The sequence below is a fragment of the Pholcus phalangioides genome, unplaced genomic scaffold (assembly GCF_987345545.1).
Source record: "Pholcus phalangioides strain wild (caught in Gottingen) unplaced genomic scaffold, Ppha-v1.0 ptg000024l_1, whole genome shotgun sequence".
Lineage (NCBI taxonomy): Eukaryota > Metazoa > Arthropoda > Arachnida > Araneae > Pholcidae > Pholcus > Pholcus phalangioides.
The window spans coordinates 25,182,273-25,199,658 of record NW_028301616.1 but is presented as its reverse complement, the minus strand read 5'-3'; the positions used below and the strand labels follow the sequence as shown (position 1 = coordinate 25,199,658).

The following is a 17,386-nucleotide window of genomic DNA, read 5'->3' as shown; positions in this document are numbered from 1 at the left end:
AAGTATGGAGCCCTTACAAAATCAAGTACATAAAGCTCCTCGAAAAGCCACAGAGGTCGTTTACTAAATGAATACCTGGCATGAGCGAATGAATCTATCTTATTGCCAGAGACTTCAATTTCTGGGTTTACACTCACTGGAATGGCGTAGAATCGCTGCAGATCTGAAGATGTGCTACAAACTAGTCCACCAAATTGTTTATCTACCATCGAGAGAGCCTTTCTTTGATTTCTTTGAGACCATAGACAGGCAAGTTAACCTACGTAGGCATCGCTTCCAAATAAGAATACCACGGCTAGAAGGGATTGCTTTTTCCACGGATATAGATGCCGTGTGGCAAGAATATGGACAGTCTTCTATCAGAACTTGTATGTGCCTCCTACGCAAGATTTGCTTCCGCTATTGGGGATTTCGACCTGACTCCGTATGCGATGTGCTTCCTGTTCTGACTTTTTTTTTTTTTTTTTCTTCCAGTGCATTTTATGCCTTCTGGGGTTATTATTGTAAATAAATTGTAAGATGCTTGGTCAGTCAGGGCAAACACATTTTGACACCCTCTTGTAATTTTGAAGGAGAGGTTAAAGGGTGAAATTTGTACCTCCAGTACCACTTTTTACTGCATGGACCTTAACATTTACACCATTATCTCCATGAATGTAACCTTAAAATTAGGGCCTTGCTATAGCACATAACTTCAGTTCCAATCTGTTAATGAGTACAGCGATACCTTGACCAGAGTTCGTAGTCCTTGAAGAAAATTCATTTTCAAGTTTTGTCCTTGAAAAGTCCTATTTTCAAGTGCTTATAACTGCTTGAAAAAATTTTGTGTGAATTTCTTCCATTAATTTTTGTTCCCCTTCAACTCAATACCCCTCTAAACCATATTCCAGTAGGTTGAAAATTTGTAGAGCAACAATGGTACAATGATTACATGATTATGTTCAAAGCAGGACATATGGTCACACATACCTGAGGTATTTCTATGCTTAAAAAGATGTTGCCTAAAATCTGGTAGCAAAAAATTGCGTTCAAGACATTGCTTCAAAATATTTTAAACTATTGAATTAATGAACGTCAGTTGCATATATGTGGACTGACCATATTTCCTTGATAAAAATACTGGAAAATCGCCAATTGTCACCAAAAATGTTAACAAAGGTAAGCAAAGTTTACAATTATTTCTAAAATTGCCAAAAAACCACAAGCAGAAAATGAAGCACCATTGCATTGAAGCAGTATCTTTAATGGATTCTATGGGAGAAAACATTAACGTATATATAATATTTAGTCATAATTATCATAATTCAAAGGATTGGGGAAATAATTTTAATATTTAATTTCAGTAAAGAATAAAAACTTCAATAGGCTTTGTTAAAAATATATGGAAAATAATGGAGCATTTTCATGAAAACGGGATGGCCAAAATTACATGAAAATATGGGAATGTCCCAGGAAATATAGGTCATATAGTCACCCTAGATATATGATTGCATGCTTAGTAATTTTTTATCGAAGGCAAAGTTCAATACTGTTTCAAACATAAAAAATTATTTCTTCTTAAATGTCATTTGCATATTAAATTACAATGGCTTTTTTTAAAAGCAAGACCTTTAGAACTTGATATTGTAACAAGTTGAAATGAGAGTTATAATTGTTTTAAAAAATTATATATCTTTAAAAAAATTGGCATTTCAAAATTAAAAATGAGTAAATATTGAATAGAAATTAAAAAAAATCCAAGTAATTTCATTTTTGTGAAAAATCACGGCACGATTTTTATCAACCGCGATATGAATGTCCTTGAATTTTAAAATTTTGCCTGGAAAATTTTTGAATAGTCCTTGGAAAATAGTCCTTGGAATTTTTTACTTTCAAAGAGTATGAACCATGCTCAGCTAATGAAAATGATTCGTTACCCAAAACGTGATTTCCCATAGGCTTCCATGGAATATCATTTAATTCGTTCCAGTTATGTCCCAAAATTTGATAAATTTTTGGTTTTTAAAACACCAAGACCGCTATAAAAAACAAAAGCTGACAAGGCTAAAATGAAGTTTAAAAATTGGATAAATGAAAATTCACAGAATGATGAGGCACTTTCTTCTTACTTTCACTTTCTTTTTATTTTACACTATGTACACAACCAACACCAGCTTTAATCTACTATAGCTGGTGTTGACACAACCCAGTCAAGTTCATCTGTTGAGCTGTCTCAATCTATTCGTGATTTGGTCAACTTGTTTCTGTGTCATGCAGGGGCAAAGATAAGCTCCTAGAATGTCCGGACTGTTCATCCCTAAAGTCTTGCACTGAAAGAACGCGTGCTCTGAAAACATGGGCTTTTATGTTTTTTCAATTAATTTCCTTTCAGCTGATTTTTCATTTTTCATGAAATGGTTTAAAAACTTTCAAAAAGTGAGGTACAAAGGGAAAGATTGAAGGTGGATATAAGTTATTTGGGCTGGATTGACAAGTAATTCTTATGATAATTAGCTTAAAATTCAACTCAATGTGACTCAAGAGGCTGTGTCATCTCAGTGCATGCATCCATAGCAATGAAAATGTTTGTTAGTAGAATTTGTACCCATTAGCTCAGGCAGAAAATTCACAAAAATAGTCTTTGTAAGCCGAGGTATCACTATACAGTTATAGGTTTGAATCTGCATGAGGTCTGGATAAACTTGATCATCCTATTCTCTTCAAAGAATGTCTTTGTATATCAGGAAGTTTTTCTGTTTTGTGATAGCACTATTTTTCAGCACAGTCATTCATTTCAAGTTTCCCCCCCCCCCTCTCCCAGGTCCTGCAATGGTTCCTCAATACTATGGTATGCCTCCATGGGGAATGTTCCCAACACCTAGCATGGTCCAAGGTGGACAAGGACAAAACCCTAATACGCAGCAACAGTTAATGAGAGGTGGTGGCGCAAGACCAATGACACCTCAAGGCCCAGGTGGCGATCCATTACCACAAGGTGGAGGTAGCATGCCTCAAGGAATGCAAGGGCCAGGTGAGGTTTTTTTAAAAAATTACTTATATGGCATTGCATGAACTAAGATTTGTAATACAAATTTTAATCTTGCAGGCACTGTCGAGATATGTATAAGGAAGAAAAAAATTTTCTCAATTAACATTTTTTTTGTTAGGATCTTGGATTAATACTCTGATCAATGCAGTAATTTTTCTTTTTTAATTATGAAAAAAAAAAAATAGAATTCAGTTAATGATGTAAATATGATGTGTGATACATGTGCATATTTCACTCTTGCAGGTGGTCAATATCAAGTGATGGCTCCTCCGTACTATGACCAGAATGGATCTGTAATGATGGGTGGTGCAAGAGGAATGGGAGCTATGAGGCTGGTTCCAAACGTTATTGTCAATCCTGCTGCGCCAAATAGTAATCCAGGTAGATATTTTGTGATACAAGGTATAAACTTTTTTTTAAACCGTATTCTTAAAAATTTAGTATTATCTTCAAATTTCTTTTTTAAAAAAAACAAAAAAATACTCCATAAGTGCTTTCGTCATTTGTAATGTTATTTTTATATAAGAAACTTGATACCTCAAATCTTTATTGGTAACAGAATTGAAAAATATAAACATCAGGATATTGAATTTACAATATATTTATAGGTGTCAAAATTATGTCAAAAATTGGCGTGGTATTATTTTATTATCAAGACATTAAGTCCTTTCTATTGTTATGTCAATAATGCACAACACATTGCTAAATGTTTAGAATTTCTAGGACACCTTTTACATTGTGAACAGAAAGGATTTCCATTGAGAAAGAACTGTCCCAATTGACCATTGGTCAAATCTAGTGATAGTAGGCTTTCAGTTTCCTAGCAGGAAAAGAACTATGATTGTATTGATTAATTACTTGGGGAACTTCGACTTCCCCCCCATATCTAGAACAATCAAAATAGTTTTTACATGCATTTATCCGAACATACATGCAGGCTGACAGCATTTTATGTGAGGTTAATGACTAAAGGAATAGTATGAATAATGGTTATGTATTTTGCTAAATCTATGTAAATATTCATAAATATAACAAGGAAACTTCTAAAATATTTAACCCTTTGTTAGCTTTAGTGCCTAGGGTAGCTCTATTCTGTAGAAAACTTAATTTAGCTCATTTACAGCTCTTTCAAGATAGTTACTTGCATTTATTCCTTTAAGCAGCAATGCCACTGAAAGGGTTAAAAAGGATTCATTATCCATATTTCCTTTGGGATAATAGAGGCTCTACTGTGCATTGTGTAACTTTTACTAACAAGTATCAAATAAATCTTGATTGTATTCTCATTCAGTGCTATAGGAGAAGTTCAAAAACTCATCTGAAAGTGTTAAAGACTAGTTATTAATCTTTTTGACAAGCATTTCTTTTAAAAATTTATTTTCACTTGAATCATGGGGTTTTTTTTTTTTTCAAGACCATAAATTTTGAAAGTATAAAAATTTATTTTTGTTAAAGATTATATATTGGTGAATTTCGATAAATTTCAATACTTTCATGGATCCTGTAGGAACGATGAGCAACGGTGGTCTTCGGCTTCTTGGCTCGCAGGGGCAGCAGAATCCAACTGCAAGCCTGTTCAGCAGTGGCACTCCTAACAGCAACACGATGTATACATCTCCAGCCAACTCAAACATGACTTTCAGTCATCCCAACTCTGGGTTGGGATTTTCTGGGACTAATGGTAGTCAGTTGGGTTATGGCTCTGGTCTAAGCCTAGGCCCTGCTCAACCACAAAATACTATGGGCTATGGTTCAAGTTCAATGGGTCCCATTGGAGCATCTCTAAGTGCAATAGGGACAAGTGAGTATCAATGTTCCTCCCCCCCCCTTTTTAAATAATCAACTTCTCATTTAATTGATTATGAAATTTGTGACAAGTAATGTACCCAATTGTCTTTAAGATGAGAAACACCAACTCATTTTTATCTAATTAATTTGTATAAGGCATAGGTGGTACTGCTGGATCACCTCGTCGAGATTCTTTTGATCGACGTGATGCTTCATCTCTTGGCACTATGGCAGGATCTGGTTTCTCTGGTGGATTGGAAAACCAATTGACTCGTCAAATGACCCAACAGAAAAATCAATTCTATGGACCCTTGGGATCAGTGACAGCTTCTGGACCAGGACCGATAGGAATGCTGCCCCCAAGTCAAAGCCTAACTCCACCACCTTCACTAAATGGTTCTTTAGGCAATATAAATCTAGGTAGATTGCATTTGTTGGTATATTTGATTACTAGTATATCTTTTTTTTATTCTTCTGGGATAAATTACGCCTTGACTACTTTTCTCTTGGCAAATAAAAAGGATTCATTATAACTCCAACTAGAAAATTTTTTGCAATTGGAAATTTTCAATCTACTGTATTTGAGTAGAATGGCTGTTGTGGCATATTATGCTAATAATAAAACAATACTGTTGATTTTTCAAAAGACTTTTTTTATTTTGAATTCAATGTTTTGTACAATGAAATTGTTTCATGTAGATTTGTTATTTAAATGTGTAAAAAGATGATTTGGTTGTTTTACTTTACAATCTGGTATGAATAATGAATAGATGTATTTGTCACTATCTTGTAAATCTTGATGCATTTTTAAAAAACAAATCGCATGCAATATAATTTTTTTAGGAGCATTGGCTGGAGGAGGTAGGCTCATGTCAGCAGCACCTGGAGCTGAAGCAAAGTACATGATTAGGAATGGGCCTCTTGGCAATGGCATGTTTGGTTCATCAAATACACTTTTTCCAAACAGAACTCTACAAAGAAGGTAGTACTAAGTAGTCGCATTGTATTTAGAGGCAGATTTGTTTATTTCATTCCACTTTTTTTTTTTTTTTTTTTTTTTTAAATATGTAAGTCAAAGTATATATTTTTGTATTCATTGGGTTCTTTCTCATTTGTCAAGTTCAAGTTTAGAAAAGCCAACAGGGAGAAGCAGATTACTAGAAGATTTCCGAAATAATCGTTACCCGAATTTGCAGCTACGGGATTTGGCAAATCACATTGTGGAGTTTTCTCAAGATCAGCATGGCTCTAGGTATGCAAGTAGAATGTTAAAAATGGAGAAGGGGGATGAGATTTATATCTTGTCTTGTGTAAATTCAATATAAATTTCAATTTTAATGCATTTTAGGTTTATTCAACAAAAACTTGAGAGGGCTACTCCAGCAGAGAAACAACTTGTGTTCAACGAAATTCTAGGGGCAGCATACAGCCTGATGACTGACGTTTTTGGAAACTACGTCATACAGAAGTTTTTTGAGTTTGGCACCACAGATCAGAAACAAGCCTTAGCTCAGAAAGTAAAGGGACATGTTCTGCCACTCGCTTTGCAAATGTATGGGTGTCGTGTTATTCAGAAAGCTCTTGAATCTATTCCTGCAGAGCAACAAGTGTGTAGTTTTGCTTTTTAAAAAAATATATTTGTGTTTATTTATTCTGTGATAATTTTTATCTCTATCAAGCTCCCCCTTCCCCCCCCCCTTTTTTTCTGTCATGGAGAAGTTAACCTATCACAGAAAAAATACATATGAATTTTGAGATGTTTGAAGTCAACTGTATGAACAGCAGAAAAGTATTTTTTAATTTACGCCAAAGTCTTTTCCTCTCCCCCCCCCCCCCCAAGTACAAAGAGTGACTTCTTTGAATCTCAACACTTAAAATTTGAATTTTTAAATATAGTATAATCAAATTCTCAGTGTAATTAACAATCCAATCAAATTTTATATCAAAAGAAATATAGCAAAATTTGTTTTTTCTCACTTGTTTGCAGAAAGAGATTGTGAAAGAACTAGATGGACATGTTTTAAAGTGTGTGAAAGACCAAAATGGCAATCATGTTGTACAGAAGTGTATAGAATGTGTTGATCCCATGGCTTTACAATTCATCATTAATGCATTTCAAGGACAGGTGAGTAGTATGAATATAAAGCACAAGTGAACTGTTGCTTTTTGAAAGCTGATGCCAGCTTTCAAAAAGTCTGGGTCCTTTTTAAGTGAAAGTGAGTCCCTCTGTAAGAACTAAAGTATGCCCCCCCCCCATCATTCACTGATATCCCTGAGAATCAAATAATTCATTTCTAAAAACATGTTCAAACAAAAGGTTCATTGAAAAAGGGATTTATTTACCAGTTTATAACTAGGTTTTTTTAATTTTGTCATCTACTAGAGAATACTTAGATTTAATTTAGAATACTTAATTACCATGAGACGTGAATGAAATTTTTATGTGTCCTTTTTCAAAATATTTTTGACTCTATAGAGCTTCAGTGGCATTTCTTTGACATTTTTGTTCAAAATTGATTTCTCTCTTCCCCCCTCCCCCTTATGTTTAATGCTTGAAAAATACCAGGTGGTTTGATTTAGATTGGTTTATCAGAATAGATCTAAGTGAGCAAAATCACATTCTATAAAAATACTATGTTGAACTGGGTCCACTATGTTTCCCCAGTGAAAAAGCCTTATTCTCTCAAATTGCTGGAGTTTTTCGTAAGTTTTTCCTAGTTGTCTTCTTTATCAAAGACAAAAGAAAACAGTAGAAACAAAAACTAGTACAAAAGAAAACAATAGACAAAAGAAAAACAGGAGTTTTAACTAAGTTTTTCTTAGATAGAAACAGTTCTCATTTCTATTGCAATGGACTCACCAACTACTTATTTAGCTGGATCCCTTTTACTTATGTTGAATGATTGAATGACTGTTTTGAATGTGGGCTGAAAGAGTGTTCCTCCATGGGAACCGTTTTGCATTGTCTAATTTTATAATTAAAATAATGCTGAATTTCTGAATGCGCCTATTCTTCTGACAGCGTGAATTTAATTCCTTCAAATAGTATCCACTGTTTATTGTGCCAAAACAGTCATTCTTTTTCATATTTCCTTTTTTTTCAACCTTTTGCCACCTATTGGGTGCATATTGAAGATCCATATTTGTAGTTTTGCTGACATGAATTCAGAAATTTTGGGTTGTCCTCATTCTAATTTTGTAATTCCACATAGAAAATTTTGGTCACCAATACATTATTTTTTGTTTGACCTTGTACCTCAGATATTTAAAGCTCTATCTACCTATGTATTATGAAAAATATTATATATTTAATACAGGGGTGGGAACTCTTTACCAATTGTGCCGCACTGCGCCAAAATGAACATCCTATGCCATCTTGCTCCAATAGTGTATTTTGCTCCTCCCATCTTCCGCAGTCACACTATCCCGTGACCTTAAAAAGTAGAGGTCTCTGTTGGAAAATAGTTTGACTAATGCAAAGTACAGTACTGTAGTGGAAAAAAACTTGTGGCTAACCATGAGTGCTTTCACACTTTGCAAACACTGCAAATGTTTTTTTTCTGTTCCAATGAAAATTTTCAATGCAAAAATATTTAATTTTTATTTATTCTTCCTTAAAACAGGTTTTTTATTTTTTTGAAGTGCCACAATCATGTCGAACCAATAATCCAGTCTGGTTCCTCCTTGAAATAGTTTTCAGAAGTCTAGAAAAAATTTACGAAATTATAGATATAAGGTTACAGGTTTATTATTTTTCGAATTCCAGCAAGTTCCCACACTCGACTTTGTTCTTGTAAATCGGATTGGGATAACCACAGCTCTTTAAATTATTATTCCTTTGATCGTAAAACCCCAATAATATTCATGATCATGCAGCTGAAGATAGCTTATAACTGTCTTTCAACTTTGAAGCGCAAATGCAAATCAGTTCCGTTTTCAAAAGAAGGGGGGAAAAGTCACTGCAAGCAACAGAAATTACCATGGTCTATCATCATTGCGTCAAATCCTGATGTTTCGTGAAAGTTTTTTTTTCATTATTCGAGTAAAAGAGCTAGTTCACCAAATTATGAATGCTAACTTGGCAACTTTGCCAAATAACAAGTGTTAAATCTCTAATGCCACCAAATAATGAGTGTTAAATTGTAGATTTCGTCAAATAATGAGTGTTAAATTGCCAATATTGCCAAATAAGTGCTAAATCGCCAAACATCATGCTTTTTCCGAAATTTTTTCCCATTTTGCAACAATTTCTTTTTCAGTGTAACAAGAGGCAAGCAGAGAGGAATCATGCCCATAAAATTTAAAAAAAAATCAGTTCTTTATATTCATCCATCTCATTAGTTTTTCTCTTCCAATTTGGAACATAAGTGGTAGCACCTCCTGAGCACATAAACACTGCTTAATTTATGGAAGAACACTTAAGGTTTTATGGTTTCAAAACCATGCTCATTTACTCCTTATCAACAGGAATGGCTCAAGAGCCATCCTCTGCACGAGGCAGACACTACTCTATGAGTGGTACCAAATCTGGAATTAATAAAGAAAATGATTGTCAGAAAAAACTTTAAAGATTTTTTTTTTACACTCAACTATTCACAATGTAATGATTCTGTAATATAAATTTTAACAGAATAAAATGTAGGATATATTAATATATTTAGTGGGTAAAAATTTGCAGCATTTCCAGGATTTTTTTAGGTGTAGCTTGACTCCTGCATCCTCCCCAGTAGTGATTGGCTAAATACGGCTTTCTGTGGTTTTAAATTTCAAGTCTGCTATTCCTTTGAAATTAAATGATGCCATGTCAATCAGCAGACCTATAACACAAATATACACCCAGTTACATATCCATGCAAGACAATTTCGAAGATAGGTAGAACCAACTACTACTACTACTATACACAAAAGTATAAAGATATCAATTAAAATTTTCCATTGAATAAATTACTAATTTAAGGAAGAAAAAAATTGAAAACTTATAAAAAAATTTCAGCCCATTTAAACTGCTAATGTGTGCTAAACAAATAATGCCCTCAGCAAGCAAAAAAGTGTGTGGCTATCTTAGACTGGTGTGAAAAGATTAAGAAAAATATAGATGCTTTTTTCTTTCTTCTTATCAATCCCAAATATTGTTTTAATTCATTATTTCTTTCTTCCTAACATTACTTTAGTTGCTCCAATTTATATTTATTTATTTTTATTATTATTATTATTTATTTTTGCCGCTGTGGTGGTCGAGTGGTTATAGTGACGGACTCGCGATGCGAGGATCCGGGTTCGAACCCCACAGTGGTGGTCGGCTGAAGTTGGTTTTCTGTGGTTCCCAACTTCAAGGCGCAAATGCGAGCCGATCTCCCCGTTAAAAAGTCTCGCCACAGAGAGCAACAGTCCTACAACGATAAATCATTCAATCATAACACTTCACTCATAGTTAGAGAAACTGGTGGCAGATGGCAGCACTACACATAACAAGCATTACAGAGAAACAAAAAAAAACTTCACGTCGGATTTCACTACACGTACACGCACATTCCCGCATGTACCGATTCGTTGGGGGTTCCGCGGGGGAGGAGGGTGTGGACGGGGTGCATGTGTGGTGTAGCAGTAGTACATAGGTAGGGCCTCCAAAAAATGGCTCGGGGATCCATGATGTTCTTAAGTCAGCCACCTCGTTGGGCAATTTGCCTGTTGTGGCGTTGTATTTGTATGTTTGTTTGTTTGTTTGTTTGTATTGCTCTGAAAGCTGCTCCAAATTCTATGTTTTGCTGCTACAAAATGAACACTTCACCCCTTCCCACCCCGATATTAATATAGTATTACCATTTCATCATTTTATTTATTATTCATTGAAACATTTTGGTTATTGGTGCTAGTTTATATAATTTAAATGAATACAAGATTTGAAAATCTGTTTTTATGTTCTCTTGTAGGTGTTTTCATTGTCAACTCATCCATATGGTTGTCGAGTCATACAGCGCATACTGGAACATTGTACACCAGAGCAGACAGCTCCAGTTTTGGAAGAATTGCATCAACATACAGAGCAGCTTGTTCAGGACCAGTATGGAAATTATGTTGTTCAACATGTTTTAGAGCATGGTTGCCAGGAAGATAAAAGCAAGATTGTGAATGTTGTTCGTGGAAAAGTTTTAACACTGTCGCAGCACAAATTTGCTAGGTAAGGAGTGAGTCCCCTCATTATCAAATGCAACATGTATGTTTTTGTTTTAATAATTTTGAATTCATGAAATTATACTTCTACTGTATTTTTCTGCTTATAATCTGCATGTAAAATCAGAAAAAAAAACCCCATGTGTAATCTGAAGCAGCGTATTATCTGCAGGATTTAAAAAATAAACTTACCTTGTGTTTCAATAATCAATCCATTGGTAAGCTAATTAATGAAATTTATTTGAGAAATAATAGCATTACTTATACACACACAACAATTTACAGTTCAATCAGGCTGACAACAATTCTGCAGATTGTCCGCAGTGGTAGATAATCTGCTTTTCTTAATGTTTAACCACTTTTATAACAGATTATCCGCAGATTATATGGAGGAAAATACAGTATATCAAATATTGCTAAACACATCATCCCTTATGGTTTAAGTGTTTTGTCATTTGCTACAACCAAACCACAAATGGATCTCGTAAATGGGTTTTAGCTGCTGTGTCTCATATTATAATAAAAATTTTATGATGGCATTGGAAGTTCAAGCTCTAATGAATTATCGTGTCTTTTTATCATATTGATATTTTTATTACTTTGATTATTTTTAAAAGGGGTTTCACACATGTGATTGAAAGTTGCAGTTAGTTTTTTTTCCTTTTGTAAATGCAGTTAATGAAACTCAAACTTAGTTGAACTGTTATATTTATTACATGGTTCTTCAACATTTTACATCTGCAGACCAACAAAAATAGGTTGACAATTTCACTGCTCCGCAGGAGTCATAAATAATTTGCAGACCTACTGATGGGCCCAGAATTCATTAAGCAGGAAATTGTTTGGTGTAGATGTTAAAAGACAAAGATGGATTTTTCTCCTCCAGACTAGATAAATTGTACTAGGATAAAATAAATAAGAATAAAACATACTAATATGCTAATTTTTTCTTTTGTTTATAATGGCTTGATGGGAGCACATTCAGATCTTTTAAGAGAACCCGATAATTGAATATTTTTATTTTATTTGGATTTTCCTCATTCTTAAACTTCATTTTTTCTATAGTAATGTGGTTGAAAAATGTGTCACTCATGCATCAAGAGCTGAGAGAGCTGTACTCATAGAAGAAGTTTGCACATACACTGATGGGTGAGTTTAAATAATTCTTCCAAGTCTTGGCACATTTTCAGTGGGAGTATGATAAATTTATATAATGTAGAGTTTTTTCTTGCATTTTCATCTTCCAAAATTTTTTGGCTCATTACAAGAACTTCACTAACTGGCCCATTATAGCAATTTGCAATGCATCATCGATTAACTAATAGTGAAGATACAAAAAAACCTGGTATTAAAGCAAGCTTTAAAATTTGAAAGCATCTACTGTTACGTCAACTAAAATTCTAAATTCTTCTCCCCAACCCCCTCACAGTTATGAACTGAAAAGAAAATTTTTTTATTCATGGGCAAGGTACGCCAATTTAGATTGTGTCTAAATTAGGATTTGAATTGGTGTTTCTCAACCTTTTTTTCAGCCCATGACCCCACCTTATCCTGCCCCCCACCCCTTGCCCTCATCTGAGATAGAGACCCTATCTACTTAGATAGGATTGAATTTAAATAAACTAAATTTATAATCAACAAAAATTTCCTAAATATGATCAATATATGGAATCCTGGAGCAGGCACAAATCCAGAAGGTCGGTCATCACATCCCTTTTGAGAGCTGAATATAGAAAAAATATGTCTGCGTAAAATAATTAACAATCCATCAAATCTATAAGATTGACTTTCCCGACACATCAACGCTTGCGTCCATGCCTACCCTGGGCATTTAATGCATGGCCATTTCAACATCACAGGTTCCCGGACAAAGTGATGTTCCTGGCCTCATACTTAGCTGGAAGCAACAACTTACATATTTACATTCGAAAAACATGGTGCACCAGATCCGGGGCTCCTACTCGTCCTCCTTTTTTGGCAAAATGTCCTACTTCAGTCCTACTTTTTTCACTAAATCCTATCAACCAGATTTGTCAATTGATTTTAATTGAGTAGGGAATCATCGATATGTTGCCAAATATTACAAATTTCATAGATTGCAATTAATGATTCTGCCAAAGCAGAAATTGTATCATTTTTAAGGTTATTTGAAGAGTTATGTAGACCATTTGGTTTATTAATTTTTCATTTGCTTAGTTCGAGAGTTTAAGAAGTAGAGTTATTAAAAACATCTGTCTGAATGGAAAAATAATTTTGTATTTACTACCATATGGTCGTAGACAGTAACATTCATCATTATGGTGCACATTTTGTGTATAGGTGACAAACCGGTGCATTGTGAAGCAGTTGGATACATAGGCCTCAGAGATGCCACCGCACTCTTAATTTACCTGGGACCCAAGGTATTAAAAAAATCTGTCCCTTTTGGGTAAAAGTGGTTCCCTCTCGAAAAAAATTATCTTGAAAGAAAGTATGGCCCACAGTCGAAATCTTGTTTTAACGAATACCATTATAGCGAAAATCTCATTTTAACGAACCCTTTTCTAATTCCCCAGATAAATTTGCATAGGAACAATGCAAAGGCCTGGAATTCCTTTATAACAAAATTTCGTTTTAACGAAGTGATTTCTTCTGTCTCTTGTACTTCGTTATAACAGGATTCGACTGTATATCTATGAATTTTTTTCCACCATGCCCCCATGTCTTTGATCACCTGCTTATATCTCTTCGTTGAGACAGCAGCGAGCCATGTTCTGGGAGAAGAAGGTATCTCTGTAAATCCTCACTACAATAAAACCTCACTACAACTACACTGGATGATAGATGCCTCTACAATCATATTTGTTAAATCATGTTTTTGGAATTGCCTAGTATAGTGTTCAACTGTCTATTAAGCGATATCATGTACCACTATAAATCCCCTCTATAACGATATTGTTTTAGAGAATTTGAAACCAGTATACAAAGATATTGTTTTTATATTTTGCTTGAAATTCCCCTGCTATATATTTTTAAATTCTTCAACAGTTTTTTTTCTTTTGAGCGGGGTTGATAAACATTGGTATTTTGCGCTATCTACCTTTCGAAAGTGTTTGTTATTAAGTTGCCACAAAGCTACTTTCTCTGTAGTACACAAAAGTGCTGAGCGGTAAATCATTTTATGATAGCGAAGTTTCCGGTGGTCCATGGTCACAGGGCCATAAGTGGGGTGAGGAGAACAAGTGGGTTTCTTGCATTGGACCAAGAAGGGGACGCAAATTTCAGTTTTTAACGTCTTGTTGAACATTAAATGGGGATGATAAAATGTGTGCTTGCCTCAGCTAATCAAGCATCTAGTTGCGGGCCCTGGTGGTCGGTATTCAATTTCAAAGTCTTTCAATTTAACGATAACAGCTCTACTCATGGGCGTACCCAGTAAGGGGCAGAGGGTTTATGGGGGCAGTTGCCGCCGCCCCCCCCCAAGTTCAGATCCTGGGTACACCCTTGGCTCTACTGTAATATTTTTCTTCGTCCACAGAATATCGTTATATCGAGATTTCACTAAGAGCCTCCGCACACGGAGTGATTACTCTGCGATCGAGTCAAGCGGTGAGACAAGAGCGATTGTGGCGAATTTCCAACGATATGGGCGATTCATACGATTAGCATCCGCCAATGGGCCGATTTTTTTGTGCCAGCGAACTGAACGTTTTTTCTCCTTTGTACCCATGGTCTTCCTACTTTCCTGCCACTTCCACCTGCTCTCTGCCTTGTAATTTTCTTCCTTATTTTATGCGTTACATAAAGGTATTATTTTTTCACATATATTCTATTTTTCGTTGTTAAAATATGTAAAGTTCTAGCGATGAGGAGGCTATCGTCATGTTCTATTTCTACAAAAAAAATTATAAAAAAAAAAAAATAGAACGCATTGGGTTCATCCCTACATTGAAAAGAACTTGGATAGCAGGCTGTTTGTGGCAGCAAGAGAACTGCAAGAAAGTGATGCTAAGTTTATGGCATTTTATAGAATGTCCAAAGAGACTTAGTGAGCTAATGGCAATTATTTCGCCAGCTATAAGGAAACAAAATACCAACATGCGAGAATGTATAGGTCCAGAAGAACGACTTCTGATCACATTGAGGTAAGTTTTTTTTTTTTCATATTACTTCATGTGTCAAAATTTGAACAATGAATAGAAACCCCAATTTATTTAAAAATGAATTTATTAGTTTAGGAAATTATATAAAAAACCTTGTGTGACACACATAAAAAGTCAATATTTCTCCAAGGGGCACATAAATACCATGTTGGGAAATTGAAAGGCACATAAAACAAATAAATCATTACACAAGTGGGAAAAAAATATTGATACATAAAAAATTAATAAAATTCACAAATAGATATAAAATTCCTCCAATGACCAGCTAGATAGAAAATACCGCGTAGGAAAATTGTGAAACAAATAAACAAAAATGCACCATCTAATACACTATCTACCAATAAGTATTTGTACACCTATGCAAATGACGATATCTGTGGTCCTGAGATACGTCACGCCCTCCGCCGGTATATATCGTGTAGGAAACATCATCGCATTAGTCGCATGCAAGATGCCACGCAGTTCGGAGTTCTCTGATTTCGAGAAAGGTATAATTATCGGGTATCACAAAATTGACCGATCCTTAAGGGACATATCTAGCGAGCTGAAGTACCCAAAATCAACAGTGGCCTATGTGATTAAGAAGTGGAAGGTGAGCTGTGATTGTCGGAATTTGCCCCGAGTCGGCAGACCAACGAAACTGGGAGATAGAGACCGATGGGTGCTGTCCAGAGAAATTCTGAAGAACCGCACCCAACCGATAGCCCTCATTCGCGAGGAGTTTCAACAGGCATCCGGGAGTATTGTTTCAATGAATACCATCCGTAAGGAAGCACATCTGATCGGTTTTCATGGTCTTGCTGCTGCCCATAAGCCTTTGATCACAAAGTCCAACCGCGTTGCTCAGTTAATGTGGTGCAAAGCACATCGAAATTGGACCGTAGATCAGTGGAAATGGGTTCTTTGGAGCGACGAATCAAGGTTCACCCTCTACCGTTCGGATGGCTGGGTCTGGCGTCTGCCTGGAGAACGTCTCCTGCCAGAATGCATTGTGCCAACAGTCAAGTTCGGCGGAGGTGGAATTATGGTCTGGGGATGTTTCTCCTGGTGTGGACTGGGACCCTTGGTCCCCATTCATGGTAAGCTCAACGCCGATACCTACTGCACTATTTTGGATGACAATGTGCTTCCTACGTTGTGGCAGTTTTACGGGGTGGACCCCCGTTACTTCCAGGACGACAATGCCAGCTGTCATACTGCGAGGTTAACCAAGGCTTGGTATGGTGCCAATGGGGTTCATCGAATGGACTGGCCTGCCCAGAGCCCAGACCTGAACCGTATCGAGAACCTCTGGGACGAGTTGGATCGCCGAATTAAGGGGTGCCCTACCCGTCCAAAATCGGTGAAAGAACTGACATGTCTTCTCCAAGCTGAGTGGAAGAAAATACCACTAGCCGTCACACAAGGACTTGTGGAAAGTATGCCCCGGAGGGTTCACGCTGTAATTGCCTCTCGTGGAGGCTCTACCAACTATTGATTTTGAATAAAGTTAGTTTTTCTTTTCTATCACAGGTGTCCAAATACTTATTGGTAGATAGTGTATTACTCATACAAAATGCAAGACGTATATGGGTCAGTAGCCCAAAATTGGACAAAGACTTATCAAAAATGGACAAAGACTTATCAAAAATGGACAAAGACTTATCAAAAATGGACAAAGACTTATCAAAAATGGATCATCTATATAAAGGGATAAACATGCATCATTTTGCAACCAAAGTAAACGTTCCAAAAGATATTGTTGAGGTCCACGAACCATTTTACCCAACTTCCAACCACTCCAGCATTTCTTTTGCCCAGCTTTGCCAAACTTTTACAGTAGCCTATCATTCAAGTCTGGCCCTGTTTGGTGTAAAATTGTAGATTTGTTTAGAGAACCCACACGCAGCAGATAAAAAAAACAATGATACATACAGATCGTACTACTTCCTAACAGAATATGGCAATTTAAATTAGCTTAATTTTAATAATGAATTAAATGGCCAATAGTAAATTCAAATTACTTAATTTTTTAAATTTAAACATCACACAACACATTCATCGGAGGACGATATCACTCTCAGCTATCCTTCGAAGGTTTGTAACAGCTAGTTACAAACAGAGTGCCCTACACCACAAAGGCACCAAATATCTTGATCTTTCCTTTGAGCATGTGTGCACTGAATGGGACCTTACATGGATGGTTGAATCTAGTTAAGTAGCCATCTGGTAGCAGTGTCAGCAATTGCGAGCTTTGGCCTAAATTGGATTTGACAGT

General features: G+C 35.7%; 1 protein-coding gene across 5 annotated transcripts in view; it reads left to right on the top strand.

The window, feature by feature from the left end:
- The window catches only part of pum (pumilio), a 134,366-nt gene that overhangs the window by 92,266 nt on the left and 24,714 nt on the right, over positions 1 to 17,386 (top strand). For all 5 annotated transcript variants that reach the window (XM_089251033.1, XM_089251030.1, XM_089251032.1 and 2 more), the window contains 10 exons: positions 2,801 to 3,010; positions 3,272 to 3,409; positions 4,536 to 4,829; positions 4,973 to 5,236; positions 5,660 to 5,798; positions 5,937 to 6,068; positions 6,165 to 6,423; positions 6,804 to 6,941; positions 10,747 to 10,994; positions 12,053 to 12,136. In XM_089251033.1, the coding sequence (XP_089107159.1) occupies positions 2,801 to 3,010; positions 3,272 to 3,409; positions 4,536 to 4,829; positions 4,973 to 5,236; positions 5,660 to 5,798; positions 5,937 to 6,068; positions 6,165 to 6,423; positions 6,804 to 6,941; positions 10,747 to 10,994; positions 12,053 to 12,136 (1,906 nt within the window). The remainder of the gene's footprint in view (positions 1 to 2,800; positions 3,011 to 3,271; positions 3,410 to 4,535; positions 4,830 to 4,972; positions 5,237 to 5,659; positions 5,799 to 5,936; positions 6,069 to 6,164; positions 6,424 to 6,803; positions 6,942 to 10,746; positions 10,995 to 12,052; positions 12,137 to 17,386) is intronic.